Source organism: Ranitomeya variabilis, chromosome 2 (genome assembly GCF_051348905.1).
Source record: "Ranitomeya variabilis isolate aRanVar5 chromosome 2, aRanVar5.hap1, whole genome shotgun sequence".
Lineage (NCBI taxonomy): Eukaryota > Metazoa > Chordata > Amphibia > Anura > Dendrobatidae > Ranitomeya > Ranitomeya variabilis.
The window spans coordinates 778182566-778205409 of record NC_135233.1 but is presented as its reverse complement, the minus strand read 5'-3'; the positions used below and the strand labels follow the sequence as shown (position 1 = coordinate 778205409).

Genomic DNA, 22844 nt, shown 5'->3' with positions numbered 1-22844 from the left:
GGCTGTGTGGAAAAGGAGGGATGATGAGGCTGTGTGGAGAAGGGGGGATGATGAGCTGTGTGGAGAAAGAGGGATGATGAGGCTGTGTGGAGAATGGGGTATGATGAGGCTGTGTGGAAAAGGGGGGATGATGAGGCTGTGTGGAGAAGGAGGGATGATGAGGGGCTGTGTGGAGAAGGGGGGATGATGAGGCTGTGTGGAAAAGGGGGGATGATGAGGCTGTGTGGAGAAGGAGGGATGATGAGGGGCTGTGTGGAGAAGGGGGGATGATGAGCTGTGTGGAAAAGGGGGGATGATGAGGCTGTGTGGAGAAGGAGGGATGATGAGGCTGTGTGGAAAAGGAGGGATGATGAGGCTGTGTGGAGAAGGGGGGATGATGAGGCTGTGTGTCACGTGTATGTATCCTGTGTCTAGCGTGTGACTGGTGTGTGTCACGTGTATGTATCCTGTGTCTAGCGTGTGACTGGTGTGTGTCACGTGTATGTATCCTGTGTCTAGCGTGTGACTGGTGTGTGTCACGTGTATGTATCCTGTGTCTAGCGTGTGACTGGTGTGTGTCACGTGTATGTATCCTGTGTCTAGCGTGTGACTGGTGTGTGTCACGTGTATGTATCGTGTGTCTAGTGTGTGACTGGTGTGTGTGTCACGTGTATGTATCCTGTGTCTAGTGTGTGACTGGTGTGTGTCACGTGTATGTATCCTGTGTCCAGCGTGTGACTGGTGTGTGTCACGTGTATGTATCCTGTGTCTAGCGTGTGACTGGTGTGTGTCATGTGTATGTATCCTGTGTCTAGTGTGTGACTGGTGTGTGTCACGTATTTGTATCCTGTGTCTAGTGTGTGACTGGTGTTTGTGTCACGTGTATGTATCCTGTGTCTAGTGTGTGACTGGTGTGTGTCACGTGTATGTATCCTGTGTCCAGCGTGTGACTGGTGTGTGTCACGTGTATGTATCCTGTGTCTAGCGTGTGACTGGTGTGTGTCACGTGTATGTATCCTGTGTCTAGCGTGTGACTGGTGTGTGTCACGTGTATGTATCCTGTGTCTAGCGTGTGACTGGTGTGTGTCATGTGTATGTATCCTGTGTCTAGTGTGTGACTGGTGTGTGTCACGTATTTGTATCCTGTGGCTAGTGTGTGACTGGTGTTTGTGTCACGTGTATGTATCCTGTGTCTAGCGTGTGACTGGTGTGTGTCACGTGTATGTATCCTGTGTCTAGCATGATTGACCAGATGGAAGTTAAGGGAAGACTCTGCAGCTAGTACCCCTTAAGCATGGTGGGCCCTTAGAATGATTTTCTCTGGTGGGCCCAAGCTACTCCAGTCCGACGCTGGCTTTGTGCCTGCTCTTGTGCTTGCTCTTTTAGTATATTGACTATTGCCTGGCTTTTTGACTACCCGCTCTGTCTTTCCCCTCTGGTACCACTACGATATATCTGATTCTGACCCCGGCCTGGCCCTGATTACGTCCCCGACTGTCCCCTCTGCTGACGGTGTTGCCCTCTGGTTGTAACCTCTACCTGTCCAACAGCTTTCCTTCTTTCGTATGCTTTTTAGATGCATAAATTGAAAAGTTTATTCAAATTGAAGAGAGTAAGATACTAGGCGAATTTGACGTTTCGGCCAACCCGTGGCCTTGTTCACAAAAGCCGCCTGTTGAATTTCTCTTGCATATACAGAAGAATCCTTCAAATTGTGTTGAGTTATATACAATGATATAGCGATATACCTGTCCTGTAGATACAATGGGCAAAATTATAGATCAGGTACTGGTCATCCCGTATATTCTCATATGCCCTCAAGATCACATAGAGATCTGGTGCTGTGTTGCGTTGGTAAGTACGTGACCCAATGGGTACATACAGGAGACCCTCCCTGGGAATATGATATGCTGCCGGTGGGTACAACAACCTCGTCCCGAGGTGCAGGCGAGGCGTACGCGTTGGCGGCGTGGTGGGGGAGGCCGACACAATCCTGTGTCTGTATGAGCGGTTCCATTGCCTAGACACAGGATTGTTCCCAGGGAGGGTCTACAGGACAGGTATATCGCTATATCATTGTATATAACTCAACACAATTTGAAGGATTCTTCTGTATATGCAAGAGAAATTCAACAGGCGGCTTTTGTGAACAAGGCCACGGGTTGGCCGAAACGTCAAATTCGCCTAGTATCTTACTCTCTTCAATTTGAATAAACTTTTCAATTTATGCATCTAAAAAGCATACGAGTGCAGTGATTTTTCTGACTTTATGATATATGGGATCAAAACATCCCGTTCACTAGCACCGCAGACTACATCAATTGAGTGCTGGCTTTGATTTCTGTTGTGAATTTGGATTCTGGGCTCCCCCGGTGGCCGCTTGTGGAATTGGACTTGTCATCCTTTTTCCTGTTTCACCTGATTCCATCAGTAGTGGGTGTCGCTATTTAAGCTCATTTCTCTGGTGGTTTCTTGCCGGTCATCAATGTTATCTGATGCCTCTCAGTGCTTGTTCCTGCTTCTAGACTACTACTAGATAAGTTGGACTTTTGTCCATGTTTTGTTTTGCCTTTTTGTTCCAGTTCACAGCTGAAGTTTTGTTACTGTGTCTGGAAAGCTCTCGTTGATCAGGGATTGCTACTCTGGCGTTATGAGTTAATGCCAGAGTTTAAGGTAATCTCTGGATGGTGTTTTGTTAGTGTTTTTCTGCTGACCATGAAAGTATACTATCTGTCTTCTGCTATCTAGTAAGCGGACCTCAAATTTGCTAAGACTATTTTCCTGCTGCGTTTGTTGTTTCATCTGAACTCACCGTCATTATATGTGGGGGGCTACTGTCTTCTTTGGAATATTTCTCTAGAGGTGAGCCAGGTCTTATATTTCCCTCTGCTAGCTATTTAGGTCTTAGGCCAGAGCTGGGCATCTAGCGATAAATAGGAAATGCTACCTGGCTATTTCTAGTTGCGCGGCAGGCTTAGTTCATGGTCAGTATAGTTCCATCTTCCGAGAGCTTGTCCCTCTATAGGCTTGCTATGATCTCTGCCTGCAGAGATCATGACAGTTTGACCGGCCAGTAAAGTGTTAAAGACCCAGGTTGAGAAAGGAGAGTTATAAGAAGTCTGCTGAAATTTTTTTTTTTTTTTTTCCTCCAGTCTGCCTTGCTGCAGTCTTTTCTCTCTCTCTCCTCCTAATCTCTGTATGCTCTGTGTGCACCTGACAATAATGGATCTCCAGAGTGTAACTGCGGGTTTGAATAATCTCATCACGAAAGTACAAAATTTACAAGATTTTGTGGTACATGCTCCGGTATCTGAGCCGAGAATTCCTTTGCCGGAGTTCTTCACAGGGAATAGAGCTAGCTTCCAGAATTTCCGAAATAATTGTAAGCTTTATTTGTCCCTGAAGTCTCGTTCAGCTGGAGACCCTGCTCAGCAGGTTAGGATTGTGATTTCCTTGCTCAGGGGTGACCCTCAAGATTGGGCCTTCTCATTGCCAGCAGGGGATCCTGCGTTACGCGATGTGGATGCGTTTTTTCTGGCCTTGGGCTTGCTTTATGAGGAACGTCATTTGGAACTTCAGGCAGAAAAAACTTTGATGGCACTATCTCAGGGGCAAGACGAAGCTGAAGTTTTCTGCCAAAAATTCCGTAAATGGTCTGTGCTTACTCAGTGGAATGAGTGCGCCTTGGCGGCAACTTTCAGAGAAGGTCTCTCTGATGCCGTTAAGGATGTTATGGTGGGGTTCCCTTTGCCTGCAGGTCTGAATGAGTCCATGACAATGGCTATTCAGATTGATAGGCGTCTGCGGGAGCGCAAACCGGTGCACCATCTGGCGGTGTCTATGGAAAAGACGCCAGAAAGTATGCAGTGTGATAGAATTCTGTCCAGGAGCGAGCGACAGAATTTTAGACGGAAGAATGGATTGTGTTTCTATTGTGGGGATTCTACTCATGTTATATCAGCATGCTCTAGGCGTACAAAGAAGCTTGATAAGTCTGTTTCCATTAGCACCATTCAGTCTAAGTTTATTTTGTCTGTAACCCTGATTTGCTCTTTGTCATCCATTGCCACGGACGCCTATGTTGACTCTGGCGCCGCTCTGAGTCTTATGGATTGGTCCTTTGCCAATCGTTGTGGTTTTGATTTAGAGCCTTTGGAGACTCTTATTCCTCTGAAGGGGATTGACTCCACCCCATTGGCTAATAATAAACCACAATACTGGACACAAGTAACCATGCGTATCAATCTGGATCACCAGGAGATTATTCGTTTCCTGGTGCTGTATAATTTACATGACGATTTGGTACTGGGATTGCCATGGTTGCAGTCTCACAACCCAGTCTTGGACTGGAGAGCAATGTCTGTGTTGAGCTGGGGATGTAAGGGTATTCATGGGGACGTACCTTTGGTTTCTATTTCGTCGTCCATTCCCTCTGAAGTCCCTGAGTTCCTCTCTGATTATCAAGACGTCTTTGACGAACCCAAGCTTGGGTCGTTACCTCCGCACCGTGAGTGCGATTGTGCCATAGATTTGATACCGGGTTGTAAATATCCAAAGGGTCGTTTGTTTAATTTGTCTGTGCCGGAACATGCTGCTATGCGGGAATATATAAAGGAGTCTTTGGAAAAGGGACATATTCGTCCATCCTCTTCTCCCTTGGGAGCTGGGTTTTTCTTTGTCTCAAAAAAAGACGGCTCTTTGAGACCATGTATTGATTATCGGCTTCTGAATAAGATCACTGTTAAGTATCAATACCCATTGCCATTGCTTACTGATTTGTTTGCTCGTATAGAGGGTGCTAAGTGGTTCTCTAAAATTGATCTTCGTGGGGCGTATAATTTGGTGCGGATCAGGCAGGGGGATGAGTGGAAGACCGCATTTAATACGCCCGAGGGCCACTTTGAGTATTTGGTCATGCCTTTTGGTCTTTCTAATGCCCCTTCAGTTTTCCAGTCTTTTATGCATGATATTTTCCGCGATTTTCTGGATAAATTTATGATAATATATCTGGATGATATTCTGATTTTTTCTGATGACTGGGACTCTCATGTCCAGCAGGTCAGGAGAGTTTTTCAGGTTCTGCGGTCTAATTCTTTATGTGTGAAGGGGTCTAAGTGCGTTTTTGGGGTCCAGAAAATTTCCTTTTTGGGGTATATTTTTTCTCCCTCTTCCATTGAGATGGATCCCGTCAAGGTGCAAGCTATTTGTGACTGGACTCAGCCCTCCTCTCTTAAGGGTCTTCAGAGATTTTTGGGCTTTGCCAACTTTTACCGCCGATTTATTGCTGGTTTTTCGGATGTCGTTAAACCACTGACTGATTTGACCAGACAAGGCGCTGATGTTGCTAATTGGTCCCCTCATGCTGTAGAGGCCTTTCAGGAGCTTAAGCGCCGTTTTGCCTCTGCCCCTGTGTTGCGTCAGCCTGATGTGAATCTGCCTTTTCAGGTTGAGGTTGACGCTTCGGAGATCGGAGCTGGGGCAGTGTTGTCGCAGAAAGGTTCCGACTGCTCCGTCATTAGGCCTTGTGCCTTCTTTTCTCGCAAATTTTCGCCCGCAGAGCGGAATTATGATGTTGGGAATCGGGAGCTTTTGGCCATGAAGTGGGCGTTTGAGGAGTGGCGCCATTGGCTCGAGGGGGCTAGACATCAGGTGGTGGTATTGACTGACCACAAAAATTTGATTTATCTTGAGACTGCCAGACGCCTGAATCCTAGACAGGCGCGCTGGTCTTTATTTTTTTCTCGCTTTAATTTTGTGGTGTCATACCTACCGGGTTCTAAGAATGTTAAGGCAGATGCCCTTTCTAGGAGTTTTGACCCGGACTCTCCTGGTAATTCTGAACCCACAGGTATCCTTAGGGAGGGAGTAATTTTGTCGGCCGTTTCTCCTGATCTGCGGCGGTCCTTGCAAGAGTTTCAGGCGGATAGACCGGATCGTTGTCCGCCTGATAGACTGTTTGTTCCGGATGATTGGACCAGCAGAGTCATCTCTGAGGTACATTCTTCTGCATTGGCAGGTCATCCCGGAATTTTTGGTACCAGGGATTTGGTGGCAAGATCCTTCTGGTGGCCTTCTCTGTCACGAGATGTGCGAGTCTTTGTGCAGTCATGTGACGTTTGTGCTCGGGCCAAGTCTTGTAGTTCTCGGGCTAGCGGACTGCTGTTGCCCTTGCCTATTCCTAAGAGGCCTTGGACACACATCTCGATGGATTTTATTTCAGATCTGCCTGTTTCCCAGAAGATGTCTGTCATCTGGGTGGTCTGTGACCGTTTCTCTAAAATGGTCCATTTGGTTCCTCTGCCCAAGTTGCCTTCTTCTTCTGAGTTGGTTCCTCTGTTTTTTCAGAATGTTGTCCGATTGCACGGTATTCCTGAGAATATTGTTTCTGACAGAGGTACCCAATTTGTGTCTAGATTTTGGCGGGCATTCTGTGCTAGGATGGGCATAGATTTGTCTTTTTCGTCTGCTTTTCACCCTCAGACTAATGGCCAGACCGAGCGGACTAATCAGACCCTTGAGACATATCTGAGGTGTTTTGTCTCTGCTGACCAGGATGATTGGGTTGCTTTTTTGCCATTGGCAGAGTTCGCCCTCAATAATCGGGCCAGTTCTTCCACCTTGGTGTCCCCGTTTTTCTGTAATTCGGGGTTTCACCCTCGATTTTCCTCCGGTCAGGTGGAATCCTCGGATTGTCCTGGAGTGGATGCGGTGGTAGAGAGATTGCATCACATTTGGGGGCAGGTTATGGACAATTTGAAGTTGTCCCAGGAGAAGACTCAGCGTTTTGCCAACCGTCATCGTCGTGTTGGTTCTCGGCTTTGTGTTGGAGATTTAGTGTGGTTGTCTTCTCGTTTTGTCCCTATGAGGGTCTCTTCTCCTAAGTTTAAACCTCGGTTCATCGGCCCTTATAGAATATTGGAGATTCTTAATCCTGTTTCTTTCCGTTTGGACCTCCCTGCGTCCTTTTCCATTCATAACGTTTTTCATCGGTCGTTATTGCGCAGGTATGAGGTACCTGTTGTACCTTCAGTTGAGCCTCCTGCTCCGGTGTTGGTTGAGGGTGAGTTGGAGTACGTTGTGGAGAAAATTTTGGACTCTCGTGTTTCCAGACGGAAACTCCAGTATCTGGTCAACTGGAAGGGTTACGGCCAGGAGGATAATTCTTGGGTCAATGCATCTGATGTTCATGCTTCTGATCTTGTTCGTGCCTTCCATAGGGCTCATCCTGGTCGCCCTGGTGGATCTGGTGAGGGTTCGGTGCCCCCTCCTTGAGGGGGGGGTACTGTTGTGAATTTGGATTCTGGGCTCCCCCGGTGGCCGCTTGTGGAATTGGACTTGTCATCCTTTTTCCTGTTTCACCTGATTCCATCAGTAGTGGGTGTCGCTATTTAAGCTCATTTCTCTGGTGGTTTCTTGCCGGTCATCAATGTTATCTGATGCCTCTCAGTGCTTGTTCCTGCTTCTAGACTACTACTAGATAAGTTGGACTTTTGTCCATGTTTTGTTTTGCCTTTTTGTTCCAGTTCACAGCTGAAGTTTTGTTACTGTGTCTGGAAAGCTCTCGTTGATCAGGGATTGCTACTCTGGCGTTATGAGTTAATGCCAGAGTTTAAGGTAATCTCTGGATGGTGTTTTGTTAGTGTTTTTCTGCTGACCATGAAAGTATACTATCTGTCTTCTGCTATCTAGTAAGCGGACCTCAAATTTGCTAAGACTATTTTCCTGCTGCGTTTGTTGTTTCATCTGAACTCACCGTCATTATATGTGGGGGGCTACTGTCTTCTTTGGAATATTTCTCTAGAGGTGAGCCAGGTCTTATATTTCCCTCTGCTAGCTATTTAGGTCTTAGGCCAGAGCTGGGCATCTAGCGATAAATAGGAAATGCTACCTGGCTATTTCTAGTTGCGCGGCAGGCTTAGTTCATGGTCAGTATAGTTCCATCTTCCGAGAGCTTGTCCCTCTATAGGCTTGCTATGATCTCTGCCTGCAGAGATCATGACAGATTTCTTCTCTACAGCTTTCCTTCTTTCCCCGTCAGAGCCTAGCTCTCCGGAGCTCCAGCAGTGGTCTCCGCCCCCAGCCACTCCCCCCCGGCGGTCACGTGCTTTGGGTCCTGTCCGCTTGAAGCCCATTTCTTCGCCACCTCCATCCCACATCTCTGGGAATCTAAACTGACCCTGGAATCTGTCGTTCTGGGCACTCGAACTGGGCTAGTCTGTAAGTACCATGCGGAGTGCATGACATATGGCCTTGAAAATAAAACTGCAAAAATAGATTTCTTACTAATGCTCCCAGTAAGGATCTTTTGTACCTAGCAAAGAACAGAAGCGAGGTTCATACAGCAATAGTTCTTGCAATCATTCACTTTACCACTTTCAATTTTTAGCAGCCAAAAATAATTTTCAGGTTGACATGAAAGATGTCCATCAAGTAATTGCTGGTTTTGTGTATGTTTATATGAAGTAATGGCTCATTCAGAAATCCATGTAGCACATACATGTCCTATCCATGTTTTTCCGGATACAACATGTACTCACTATAGTCTATGGAGCTGTTCACATGTCCGCCTTTCTTTATGGACTGTGAGTCCATGCAAAATTCATAAAGGAAAATTTATTTTTTTCCAGCAGCACAGTTGAAAAGTGTTGATATAAGTCTATGGGTCTGTGAAAAAACAGTACAGCATACAGATGGCGTCCATGTGCCATCCATCTGCTGTGCGTGTTTAACATTACATGTATAGGAGAAGCTTTATCAGTTATTTATCTATATGTGAAAAATATGTGAAAAACACTGATAACACACAAATGCAAAACACTGATGACCCAAAACCATTTCTCTGTTACTTTGAAAAAAGCATTTAAATTGTTATGCAAATGAGGCTGGAGACCTATTGCAGATCTGAAGGCTCTTTCACTCCAGCTCTATTTCCTGTTCAACGCCATTGCCTCTCTGCTGACAGATTCCTCTTAAAGGAACTTTTTCTTAAAGGGAGTTTGTTCCAAACATACTGGAGAACTAAACACAGATCTTATGTGTATCTAGGCTTGCAATTGTCTATTGCTGTACATGATTTACAGGAATACGTCGATGCGACTTTGAAACGCGAATCTTGTAATCTAATTTTGTTGAAGTGGTGAACTATACTCTGGACTGATGCCCTACTTCAACAATGCCTTATTCCCATTTTTTAGCTTTTTATTTTCTTAACCAAGTCCTGAGCTTATGGCATTGCTGGACATCCTCTGACTTTTTTAGAGAATTAAAGGGGTTGTTTGGGACTTTAACATTTATGGCCTATCCTTAAGCTAAGTCATTAATGTCTGATCACTGGTGGTATGACACCCTCCACCCCTTTCGTTCAGCTGTTCCCAGTGTCACCAGCAGTCCAGAACTGCTCGGTTACAGAGCTGCACAGCTCCATTGACTGTATGGTGCTTCATCCAGGCACTGCACATCCACCCCCTATTAAAATCAATAGGGGGCTAATGTGTAGTATCCAGCCATGACCACTATTCCGGTGACGGAGCTGTGCAGCTCCGTAATTGAGCAATTCTAAGAGCTGTCGACACAGTGAACAGCTGATCGTCGGGGGTGGCGTAGATCCACTAATCACGTATTGATGACCTATCCTACGGACTGGCCATCAATGTAAAAAGTCCTGGACAACCTCGTTAAGCATAATGTGTCTTTCATCTGCTGCACTAAGTTTCCTTGGCCAACTCTTGTGTCTACGGCCTTGAAGTTGTTCTTTTCTTAGTGTCCTTAACTATGAGTAATAAAGGCAGATACTTAGCCATCATGCATTACTATTAAGGAAACATTTGATTGGCTCAAAAAAGAGAACAAGGAGGCCTGGAAATGATTATGTGGCCCCACATAGCCCTCATTTCAACATAATCGAGTCTGTCTGGTATTATATGAAGAGACAGAAGGATTTGAACAAGCCTACATCTACAGAAAATCTACAGATAGTTCACCAAGATGTTTGGAACAATCTCCCTACCGAGTTCCTTCAAAAACTATGTTCAAATGTTCTTTACAAGAATTGATGCATTTGATGCTATTTTGAAAGGCTGGTCACACCAAATATTGATTTGATTTAGATTTTTATTTTGTTCATTCACTTTACATTTTGTTAATACATAAAAATAAACTAACACTTCTGCGTATACATTATTTTATCATTAACTGTTCTTAATTTGCAGCATTTTTTCTACACCTGCCTAAAACTTTTGCACTGTACTTTATATACAGTATATATGTGCAAAAGTAATATGCAGCAATAAATGTAATTATATTCACTTGAGTTTTTTAGATAATATAATACATTCATGATATATATCATATATTATAAATAAAAATAGTATAACACATTTAATTACACTACTGTGCAAACGTTTAATGCAGATGAGAAAAAAATGCTACAAATTATGAATGCTTTTAAAATGATTGATAAAAATAAAGTGAAAAAACTAAGTGAATGAACAAAAGACAATCCTAAATGATAATACTAAACTTAGAAAGAGTCCAACAATGTAGAAATAATCCCATAGAGTTAATATCTATTCTTTAATGGTTAAAATAAGTTGTCAAAAAATACAAGAGACAATGAAGTGGCCTACATGTAAATCAAATATACATTTGGTCTAACTACCTTTTTGCTTCTAAAACAGTATTAAAGAATAATTTGAGACATATTTGTACAGTATTGAATGAACTTGGCAGTGAGATTGTTCCAAACATCTTAAAGAACTAACCACAGATCTTCTGTGGATGTAGGCTTGCACAAATCCTTCTGTCTGTTGATGTAATCCCAGTCTCAATTGGTGATGTTGAGATCAGGGCTCTATGTGGACCACATCATCACTTTCGGGACTTACTGTCCTTCTTTACACTGAGGATAGTCCTTATCCATCATGTAATACCATCAGTTAGGCATCTGATTTCCCCAAAATGTATTCTGCAGCAGGATATTGAGCCCAAAACATACAGCAATCAAGAATTATCTTCAGGGTAACGAAGAACAATGAATCCTAGAACTGATTAAATGGATCCCATAGAGCCCTGATCTCAACATCATCAAGTTAGTCTGGAATTACATGAAGATTCAGAAGGATTTGCTGAAGCCTACATTCACAGAAGAACTGTGGTTAGTTCTCTGAGATGTTTGGAACAACCTCCATGCCGACTTTCTTCAAAAACGGAGTGCAGGTGTATCTAGAAGTACTGATACTTTTATGATGTTATGAAAGCAAAGGCCGGTCTCACCAAAAATTTATTTGATTTAAATTTTTCTTTTATTCCTTCACTTTATATTTGGGTAATTAATAAAATTAAACCATTAACGCTTCTATTTTTTTACTATCTACTGGCTAACACGGTACCAAGATATATATCTTTTCTATTTTTTTAAGCATTCTTACTTTGCAGCATTTTTTTCACATCTGCCTAAAATACTAACACAATAACATCACAACTGTATATTGTTCTTGAAACTTTAGCCATATAATTGTTAATACTGTACTACATTGTATAATGCATTTTCATGTTTTTCACTTTACAACAATATTAATCTTCTTCTCTCTGTTTAGTCACTGGGAAATCATGAATTTGACAACAAAGTAGCTGGTCTCGTAAGCCCATTCCTTATGAACGTAAAATTTCCGGTTTTAAGTGCCAACATTAAAGCGGACTCAAACATTGCCTCTAATATCAGTGGATATATTCAGCCATATAAGATTTTGGATGTTGGTGGTGAAAAAATTGCAATAGTTGGATATACCACGAAAGAAACCCCAGTATTATCTGATCCAGGTGAATGCGCTCATTCCTACACCTTATGTGCCTAATGTGCATTAAAATGAACGCTTGCAAATTAGTGATTTTATACAGATATACTGTATCATTATTTATTAAAGGGAACCTGAAAGGAGGTTCATGCTTTCTAACCCACCGACAGCATGGATCAGCTGTGTATGTTTTACTCTGAAATGCTGTGGCATTTTCATAGATATCATACTTTGAAAACCCAGCATTGGGGCTACACGTTCCAGATGACTAGTCCAAGGCCAATCTCAGCAGCTTCTCTACACTACATGCCCCAAGATTGACAGGTTTCTTCCTAAACACACAAAGGGGTAGATCTGTCATGTATGAAACCGGGATGGAGAGAAGTCTCTGGGGACCTTGTCTCTTGGACTAATGATTATAGTCCATGGCTGACTTTCCAAATTGTGTGTCTCTGACTATAGGTTGAAACTTCATTTTAGCACAAATGTTGTATAAAACTAATTTTTAAATATGTTCCCTTGATTCAATGTGTTTAGACTAGGACTATGGGCACATTGTCTGCCATAAAAATGTCAGTCTGTAACTTATGGTGAATATCTGAATCTAATATTAGGCATGTAATTTACAAGATTCTGGAAGAATTGAACTCTTCCACTGAATTATACAGAACTCATGACAGTCAGTGGGGCCTTTCGTATCCCTGATGTATTTCTGCTTTTCTGCCAGAATTCATCAGGTGTGTCATTTTCCATCATACCATGGAATGCTCCATTGTGGATGTATTCTCTCAAAGAAGCATTGATTCTAGGAAAGAATATCTCTATAAATATGGTGATGTTCAGAGGCACTATATGCTACTACATGGAGTATCTGCCATTCTATACCAGTAGCTATTTCAAAAGAAAAGACATTTCTCTTTTCAAATCTATCTGCCACAGTTGCTTTATCATTCTGCTACAGCTGCAAGTAGGCCACCACCATAGGTTATCCGAAACACTATACATTGAATTCAAGAGAAATTGTTTTAAAATGTGTGACTTTGTTAAAACCTCACGCTGCTCAAACCACATCCACAATGGTGTTTGGGACTACAATATCATGAAAGATAAAAATGCAAAATTCTTTAAAGTGAACCTGTATCAGGATTGTGCACAGTAACCTAGAGACACTGTCAGGTTGGCGACGTTACACTGATTAAAATGATACCTCGGTTGATTAAATCCATCTTGTGGTTGTTGTTTAATCTGTATTTTCAGTTTTCTGTTAATGAGATTCTCGTGCTCCAGGGCAGGACTTTGGGTGGATCCTTTTTGGTACCCTGTTCTTATACTCATCCTTATGGGCTCCCTCCTATCTTAAATACTGTGCTTGTGCAGTTCATATTGTGGTCTTTGGAAAAACAAATTTAACTACAGCAAAATGTGCTGATGTATTAAGAATTAAGTCATCTAATCACTTATAACGAGAAATAGTGTAAAAAATAAATAAAACCCATTCTTGACCAACTGTTGATTTGTTAATTCTGCCTCCCAAAGATATCAATGAGGCTTGGCGCACTTTTATCCTGCGCTCTATGCTGAACGCTTACATTAGTATTTCCATGTAAATCTATGAAATACATGATTCAGATGGAACCCTTCAGATGAAGACACTGTGGATTCTGTCTTGCCTGTAGTACAGCAGTATATGTCTTTTTAAATGTGAATAAAAGCACGCATCGGCCACAGGTGTAGATTTTAAAGTGTGATCACTTATGTCACTGGTGTTAAGCTGTCCTGTTGATAGACAAGCAATCCCTGCATGTGTTGTGGCTGTCTTTCGCCACAAAATTTGCAGCCATAGGGACTCAAAAATATTATCCCAGCACACCCAATATACTAGGATAACGTTATCCGAGCATGTTTGCTCATCACTAGCTCCTACCCTTCCAAGCCCTTCTGTTAACCAAAACAGTAGCTTTTAATTACATCTAGAGTATCCATTTACTAAGAGAAATTGCACAACAAATTGTATGGTCCATTTTCTCCTGTTATCATTGTGAAAATGAAAAATGTGGATCAAAACCAACCTTTTTTATTTTTGCAAAAATGTATTGTTTACTTTTCACAGCTCAATGTTATAAAATTCTGTGAAGCACCTGTAGGTTGAAGTTGCTTACCGCACGTCTAAATTATTTTCTTGAAGGAGTAGTTTCACAAATGGTATCACTTGTGGAGGGGTTCCACTGTTAAAGCACATCAGGGGCTATGCAAAAGCAACATGGCGTCTGCTATCTTTTTCAATCAATTTTACGCCCCTAAAGCGTTCCTTCTCTTCCAAGCCCCACCGTGTGCCCAAACAGTAGTTTTCCTTCACATATGGGGCAATAACGAACTCAGGAGCAATTGCACAACAAATTGTATGGCCCTGTTATTCTTGTGAAAATACTAAATTGGAGGCTAAAACATCTTTTTTTATGGGAAAAAGTTACAATTTCATTTTTTCTTCTAAATTGCTTTAATTCCCATGAAACACTTGAAGGGTTTATAAACTTAGTGAATGTGTTTCCAAGCACTTGAGAGGTGACATTTTTAAAATGGTGTGACTTTTGGGTATTTTCTGCCACTTAGGCCCTCAAAGCCATTTCAAATGTGAAATGTTCTCTAAAAAAATTGGTTGTGTAAATAAAGCTGGAAAAACAAGAAAATGCTGATCAACTTTTAATCTTTCTAATTTCCTAAGAAGAACAAATTATGTTTAAAAAATGTTGCTGAAGTAAAGTATATATATGCTAAATGTTATTTATTTACTATTTTCTGCAATATAACTATCTGGTTTGAGGGCATAAAAAATAAGTTAGAAAATTGCAACATTTTTAAAATTTTTGCCAAAAAAACAAAATTTACAACTAACATAAAGTACAATGTGTCATGCCATTTTCAGTACCATTGGGATGTGTTGAACCATTCCAGAGTTAATCCTGCATAAATTGACCCTAATCAAAATTGTAAAATTTGGCCTGGTCAGGAAGGTGAAAACAGGTTGGGGTGAAGGGGTTAAATATTGCAGTTTTCACTAAAACCTGACATAAACAGGTTTGGAGTATTCACACATTTATGGACAAGGAGACAAACAAAAATAATTATAGAGACAGAGAACTGTTAAGGAAAAAAAAGGATCCTCCAATAGCACAATAGTGTCTAAAAAGTATTGATTTTTATTTAACAATTATTTGAAAAAAGGACAGAATTTAAAAAAGGAGATGGCAACACATACAAACAGAAAATGAAAAATACACTGTGCAGAGGTTATATTAAGAATTACTCCATTAATATGCAAGGATTAATATGCAATAAACAAAGTGCTAAGTGCTTAATACATACACATGGTGCTGGAAGATTATTATTATTTTTTTTATTTATATAGCACCATTAATTCCATGGTGCTGTACATGTGAAAAGGGGTTACATACAGGGTTATAGATATCGTTAACAGTAAACAAATTTACAATGACAGACTGGTACAGAGGGGAGAGGGCCCTGTCCTTGCGGACTTACATTCTTCGGGATAATGGGAAACAGACAGGAGGTCCGTGTGCTGCAGCACTGGTGGTGGTGAGGCGGCAGCTCTGGTGGTGGTGAGGCGGCAGCTCAGGTGGTTGGTGAGGCGGCAGCTCGGGTGGTTGGTGAGGTGGCAGAATGATTATTGCAGGTGGTAGGCTTTCCTGAAGAGATGGGTTTTCAAGTTCCTTCTGAAGGATCCGAGGGTGGTGGATAATCTGACATGTTGAGGCGTGGAATTCCAGAGGATGGGGGTTATTCGGGAGAAATCTTGAAGGCGGGTGTGTGAGGAACGAATAAGTGTGGAAGAGAGTAGGAGGTCTTGGGAGGATCAAAGATTACGTGAGGGAAAATAGTGGGAGATTAGTTCAGAGATATAGGGAGGGGACAGGTTGTGGATGGCTTTGTAGGTCAGTGTTAGTAGTTTGAACTGGATTTGTTGGGGAATTGGAAGCCAATGGAAGGATTTGCAGAGGGGTGAAGCAGGGGAGTAGCAAGGAGAGAGGTGGATTAGCTGAGCAGCAGAGTTGAGGACAGACTGGAATGGTGCAAGGGAGTTAGCGGGGAGGCCACAGAGCAGGGTGTTGCAGTTATCGAGGTGGGAAATGATGAGGGCATGCACAAGAATTTTGGTAGATTGTGGGCTGAGGAAGGAACGGATTCTGGTAATATTTTTGAGTTGGAGATGACAGGAGGTGGCAAGAGTTTGGACGTGCGGTTTGAAGGACAGGCCAGAATCGAAAGTTACCCCGAGGCAGCGGATTTCAGGTGTGGGAGAGAGCGTGATGCCATTTACCATAATAGATAGATCAGATGCTGGAGTCTGTCCTAGGTGTGTGGTGCAAACCAGATGGCTTGAATATTAGAAATAGGCAGGGGTCACACTTGCGAGTGTGATGCGAGAAATTTGCAGGAGTCTCTCGCCTCAATACCCGACACTGTCGCCGGCACTCGGGATACAGACTGCATAGAAATACATGTAGCCGCACGCTTCGGTCCTGAGTGCCAGCGACAGTCCCGGGTATTGATGCAAGAGACTCGTGCAAGATTCTCCCATCACACTCGCAAGTGTGACCCTGGCCTATTTCTAATATCCAAGCCGTCTGGTTTGCACCACACACCTAGGGCAGACTCCAGCATCTTCCAGTACCATGTGTATGTATTAATCACTCAGCACTTTGTTTATTGTATATTAATCCTTGCATATTAATGGAATGATTCTTAATATAGCATCTGCACAGTGTATTTTTAATTTTCTGTTTGTATGTGTTGCCATCTTCTTGTTGTAGTGCTTTGGAACAAAGCACTATATTGTAATCCGATCGTGGATAACTTCTTCTTATTATAGTGCTTTGGAACAAAGCACTATACTGTTATTCCACCGTGGTAAACTTATTATTATTATAGTGCTTTGGAACAAAGCACTATACTGTTATTCCATCGTGGATAACTTCTTATTATTATTATTCAGTCCGCACGTAATGCGGCCCGAACCGCTTCACTCACAGACTCCAGTGAGGTGTCATTTCGAAGCCAGCGTCCCCAAGAGGTGTGCTAAGTATTTTTCGTGTCGATCGGATTTGTAGTTTTGGCGCAATTTGCGTTTGAAAATGTTTTTTCCCCTCATTGTAATGCATTTCAATAGGGAAATTTTCCCATAGGTTATAATGGCCGGGTTTCTGAGGCAATTTGAAATGTACTTGCCACCTGGCTGATTAGCTCATTGATATGCGCAGTCAGGCCCAGTTACTATGCCAACGCCTGCGAACTGTACATGACCACACCAGCACAGTTTTGCCAGATAATATCAGCTCTTAAAGTGATAGCACAGCACAATTCCAAAGTGCCCCCGAAAGTGACCCAGAGTGCCCCCGCCCGCCAAATCGGACCCAGAGTGGCGCCGCCCGCCAAATCGGACCCAGAGTGGCTACAACTACCAAACCAGCGCCTGAGGGGCACCCAAGTGTGAAAGACTTGCTGGGGCAACCCGGGCACCATTCCAAAGCACTATCTGTAGTTCCTTCAGGAAATACCCATCTAGTTCTTATTATTATTCAGTCCGCACGTAATGCGGCCCGAACCGCTAAACTCACAGACTCCAGTGAGGTGTCATTTCGAAGCCAGCGTTCCTGAGAGGTGTGCTAAGTATTTTTCGTGTCGATCGGATTTGTAGTTTTGGCGCAATTTGCGTTTGAAAAAAGTGTCTCAATGCATTTCAATAGGGAAATTTTCCAATACGTTTATAATGGGCCTGATTTCTGAGGCAATTTCTAAAAATAACTGCCACCTGGCTGATTACCTCATTGATATGCGCAGTGAGACCCAGTTACTATGCCAACGCCTATAAACTCTACATCAGCCCACCAGGTCACAAGTTTTGTCAGATAATATCAGCTCTTAAAGTGACAGTACAGCACAATTACAAAGCACTATCTGTAGTCTTACCATTATTGCCCCGCTCACCAAATCGGACCCAGCCCACCAAATCGGACCCAGAGTGCCCCCGCCCGCCAAATCGGACCCGGAGTGGCGCTGCCCGCCAAATCGGACCCGGAGTGGCGCCGCCCGCCAAATCGGACCGAGAGTGGCGCCGCCCGCCAAATCGGACCGAGAGTGGCGCCGCCCGCCAAATCGGACCCAGAGTGGCGCCGCCCGCCAAATCGGACCCAGAGTGGCGCCGCCCGCCAAATCGGACCCAGAGTGGCGCCGCCCGCCAAATCGGACCCAGAGTGGCGCCGCCCGCCAAATCGGACCCGGAGTGGCGCCGCCCGCCAAATCGGACCCAGAGTGGCGCCGCCCGCCAAATCGGACCCAGAGTGGCGCCGCCCACCAAATCGGACCCAGAGTGGCGCCGCCCGCCAAATCGGACCCGGAGTGGCGCCGCCCGCCAGAGTGGCGCCGCCCGCCAAATCGGACCCGGAGTGGCGCCGCCCGCCAAATCGGACCCAGAGTGGCGCCGCCCGCCAAATCGGACCCAGAGTGGCGCCGCCCGCCAAATCGGACCCAGAGTGGCGCCGCCCGCCAAGTCGGACCCAGTGTGGCGCCGCCCACCAAATCGGACCCAGAGTGGCGCCGCAGTATACAGCGCAGAGCCGCGCATTATACAGCGCAGTGCCCCGCAGCATACAGCGCGTTGCCACGCAGCATACAGCACAGAGCCGCGCAGCATACAGCGCAGAGCCCCGCAGCATACAGCGCAGAGCCCCGCAGCATACAGCGCAGAGCCCCGCAGCATACAGCGCAGAGCCCCGCAGTATACAGCGCAGAGCCGCGCATTATACAGCGCAAAGCCGCGCAGCATACAGCGCAGAGCCGCTCAGCATACAGCGCAGAGCCACGCAGCATACAGCGCAGAGCCGCGCAGCATACAGCGCAGAGCCCCGCAGCATACAGCGCAGAGCCCCGCAGCATACAGCGCAGAGCCGCGCAGTATACAGCGCAGAGCCGCGCAGCATACAGCGCGGAGCCGCGCAGCATACAGCGCAGAGCCGCGCAGCAAATCAGACCCAGAGTGACCCGGGCCACCAAATCGGACCCAGAGTGACCCGGGCCACCAAATCGGACCCAGAGTGACCCGGGCCACCAAATCGGACCCAGAGTGACCCGGGCCACCAAATCGGACCCAGAGTGACCCGGGCCACCAAATCGGACCCAGAGTGACCCGGGCCACCAAATCAGACCCAGAGTGACCCGGGCCACCAAATCGGACCCAGAGTGACCCGGGCCACCAAATCGGACCCAGAGTGACCCGGGCCACCAAATCGGACCCAGAGTGACCCGGCCCACCAAATCGGACCCAGAGTGACCCGGGCCACCAATTCGGACCCAGAGTGACCCGGCCCACCAAATCGGACCCAGAGTGACCCGGGCCACCAAATCGGACCCAGAGTGACCCGGCCCACCAAGTCGGACCCAGAGTGACCCGGCCCACCAAATCGGACCCAGAGTGGTGCCGCCCGCCAAATCGGACCCAGAGTGGCGCTGCCCGCCAAATCAGACCCAGAGTGGCGCCGCCCGCCAAATCGGACCCGGAGTGGTGCCGCCCGCCAAATCGGACCCGGAGTGGCGCCGCCCGCCAAATCGGACCCGGAGTGGCGCCGCCCGCCAAATCGGACCCGGAGTGGCGCCGCCCGCCAAATCGGACCCAGAGTGGCGCCGCCCGCCAGAGTGGCGCCGCCCGCAAAATCGGACCCGGAGTGGCGCCGCCCGCCAAATCGGACCCGGAGTGGCGCCGCCCGCCAAATCGGACCCGGAGTGGCGCCGCCCGCCAAATCGGACCCAGAGTGGCGCCGCCCCCCAAATCGGACTCGGAGTGGCGCCGCCCGCCAAATCGGACCCGGAGTGGCGCCGCCCGCCAAATCGGACCCGGAGTGGCGCCGCCCGCCAAATCGGCCCCGGAGTGGCGCCGCCCGCCAAATCGGACCCGGAGTGGCTACAACTACCAAAACAGCACCTGAGGGGCACCCAAGTGTGAAAGTCTTGCTGGGGCAACCCGGGCACCATTCCAAAGCACTATCTGTAGTTCCTTCAGGAAATACCCATCTAGTTATTATTATTATTATTCAATCCACACATAATGCGGCCTGAACCGCTTCACTCACAGACTCCAGTGAGGTGTCATTTCGAAGCCAGCGTCCCCAAGAGGTGTGCTAAGTATTTTTCATGTCGATCGGATTTGTAGTCTTGGCGCAATTTGCGTTTGAAAATTTTTTTTCCCCTCATTGTAATGCATTTCAATAGGGAAATTGTTACTATTTAGGAAACAATAGGCACATAGAGACAGGTAAGTGTTAAAATTGTTGCAACTGCATGCCAGTTGCATTTTACTTGCACAAGTCCGCACAAAACAATTCAATTGCAATCTCTTTTTTTATGTGTTTTCCCACTTTTTAATAAGTTTTGGGTATGGATTCGACTTTTTTATGTTTTAGTTTTCTTTTATTTTACTACTATCCCACAACTAAAAGCACAATTCTAATAGATATCAAAACTCCCCATAAAATGCTGTGCATGAGTTTTCAAAACATCCAATTCAATTTGCCTGAACTACTAAAGTAAGTTCACATGAAGCAATATGGCTGACTGTTTTACAGAAATTGCTCTATAAAGAAGTCGACCCATGCTGTCTCAGCAACTTCCATTCCATTCTTATGGGAATTATGGGAAACAGTGGGGCTCAGCCAATCAAGGCTTTTTCTGCGTAGTTCCATCTTAAGTCGATTGAATCTAGTTCTATTTCCATCTTGGCAGTGAGAGACTTATAAAGGAATAACCCTTTAAAAGGTGACTAAACCTTTATAGGTTTTTATATCATTACAAGCAGACTGGTGGGGTCCAGGTCCTCAAAACCCCACAACCACTCCCCAAATCCTTTCTTCCAGGAGATGCGCAGTTGAGGAGACAGGAGCACACAGCTTCTACTGTGCATGCCCACTGAGCAGGTTAGGGATTCAATAGAAATCACAGGCAATTATAGGACGATATGAAGCCTATATTCTCTATTGAACCCGTACCTTGCGCTATGTAGGAGCTGTGTGCTCCTGTCTCCTGAGCTGCTGCGTACCTGGAAGGGTAGGGGGTGAGCGTTTGGTGCAGGTCTCAGGACACAACTTCGACCAGTCTGCTTGCAATTATTAAGCCAAATAAATATCAAAAGACATTACAATGGTTTAGTTACTCTTTAAACATTGGCTAAAATTAGAGAATATGAGAGAGTTGTAAAATATGATAAGTATCAACCACCTTATCCCCCAATCATCTTGCCGATTTCTAGCGCTGCAACCAGTCACTGTCCTCAGAGGTCACTTGCCCGTCATCCTTGTGTGGCAGCAAGAGATTGACAAATACTGGTCACCAGATATTTTTAACAGGGCCTAGTATCACTTCAAGAAACCTGACCTAAGAGGTATTTAACACATATCCTGTGGTCAAACTGTCATGGTGGAAATAGTCCTGTACGTAAGAATATTGCAGACATAATTATTGGGATGAACATGGAGGTGGTCCTGCAATCAAACATGCCAGTCCTGGTATGACCTCTAAAGAAAAGAAAACATCAAGTAGGTTGCATTGTGTCTGCTTTACTGATTTATTCCTAAATTTTGTTTTGCAGGTCCAAATTTGATTTTTGAAGATGAAATTGATGTGTTACAAATTGAAGTTTCAAAAGTGCTAACCCTTGGTGTAAATAAGGTCATAGCACTGGGACATTCCGGCTTCGAAACTGATAAGCTCATTGCTCAGAAAGTGAGAGGAGTGGATGTAGTAGTAGGAGCACATTCACATACATTTCTTTATACAGGTTAGTAGTAAACTCAGTAACATCAATTGCTCTTGGAACCATGGAAAAGGCTAATCTTCCACTACTATTATATTTCTTACATTAAAGGGAATCTGTCACCCCAAAATTCACCTATAAGTTAAGGCAACCGCCATCAGGGGCTTATCTACAGCATTCTGTAATGCTGTAGATTAGCTCCCAATGTAACCTGCAAGATAAGAAACACAGGTTAGATTATACTCACCCAGGGGACGTCATTATATAAAGAAGGGAGACGCCGGACCCGGACCGCGATGCCCATTGGACCGGACCGCACTGGGACCGCTCCTGGGTGAGTGTAATATAACCTGCTTACCTTATCTTTCAGGTTACATCGGGGGCCCCTGATGCCGGTGGCCTTAGCTTATAGGCGAATTTTGGGGTGACAGATTCCCTTTAAAGAGAATCAGTCTGTAGGATTATTTACATACAAAAATGCAGATTTCACTGGAAAAAAAATCGGATCGCAGATATCAAGGAATCACTTTGTTCAGCTTCCTATGACCTACATGCCTATATAGACAGTGTAGGTGGGTTGATCCTATGATAGTTATGATACTAAATCAGTGATCATGAGCGTTTTGAAAGTTTCTAGAGACTGCGCATTTAAAAATAGCATTGCCCTAATTTATTTAGGAATCTAATTTACATTGCATTTCAACACGATTCATTGTTCATCCATGCTCCATGCCTGTACCTTATTGCATTTAGGATGGATTCACACCCTAATTAAAATAAATAAATAAATTGTCATTCTTATTAAAAAAAATGCTACAGCTAGATGTTTGCCGAAAGAAAAAATGAAACTTTGAGATGCACTATACACGGTGCTTTTTTTATCTGGCATTTTCTTTTTCCTTTTGTTTTTTGTGTTTTGTGATTATTGCTTTTTATAAGAAAGCACAGTATGCTACAAGTATAGCTTTTTTTCATGCATAAAATGAATACAGCTCAGCATATGACATATCCCTTGATTGTTTTGAGCCCGGAGACAGCGATTAATGGTGCGAGGTCACTCAAAAACGTGTTGGTGCTGCCTGTATGCAAATTGCCTCTTCTGAGAAAAAGAGGACTTAACTCTATAGCGCCACCTATTGGAAGTAGCTGCCTGTCATTTGAAGAAGTCTTGTTTTATCCTCCACTTTGTATCCATGGGAATAAAAACTGTTCACAGTTCATTGAGATGGAACCTTGTTCTTCCTCTTTGTTCTTTT

General features: G+C 44.6%; 1 protein-coding gene across 1 annotated transcript in view; it reads left to right on the top strand.

The window, feature by feature from the left end:
• NT5E (5'-nucleotidase ecto) overlaps positions 1–22844 on the top strand; it is a 110581-nt gene that overhangs the window by 56425 nt on the left and 31312 nt on the right. The window contains exons 2-3 of the mRNA XM_077289784.1: positions 11574–11796; positions 21424–21612. Coding sequence (XP_077145899.1) covers positions 11574–11796; positions 21424–21612 — 412 coding nt within the window. The remainder of the gene's footprint in view (positions 1–11573; positions 11797–21423; positions 21613–22844) is intronic.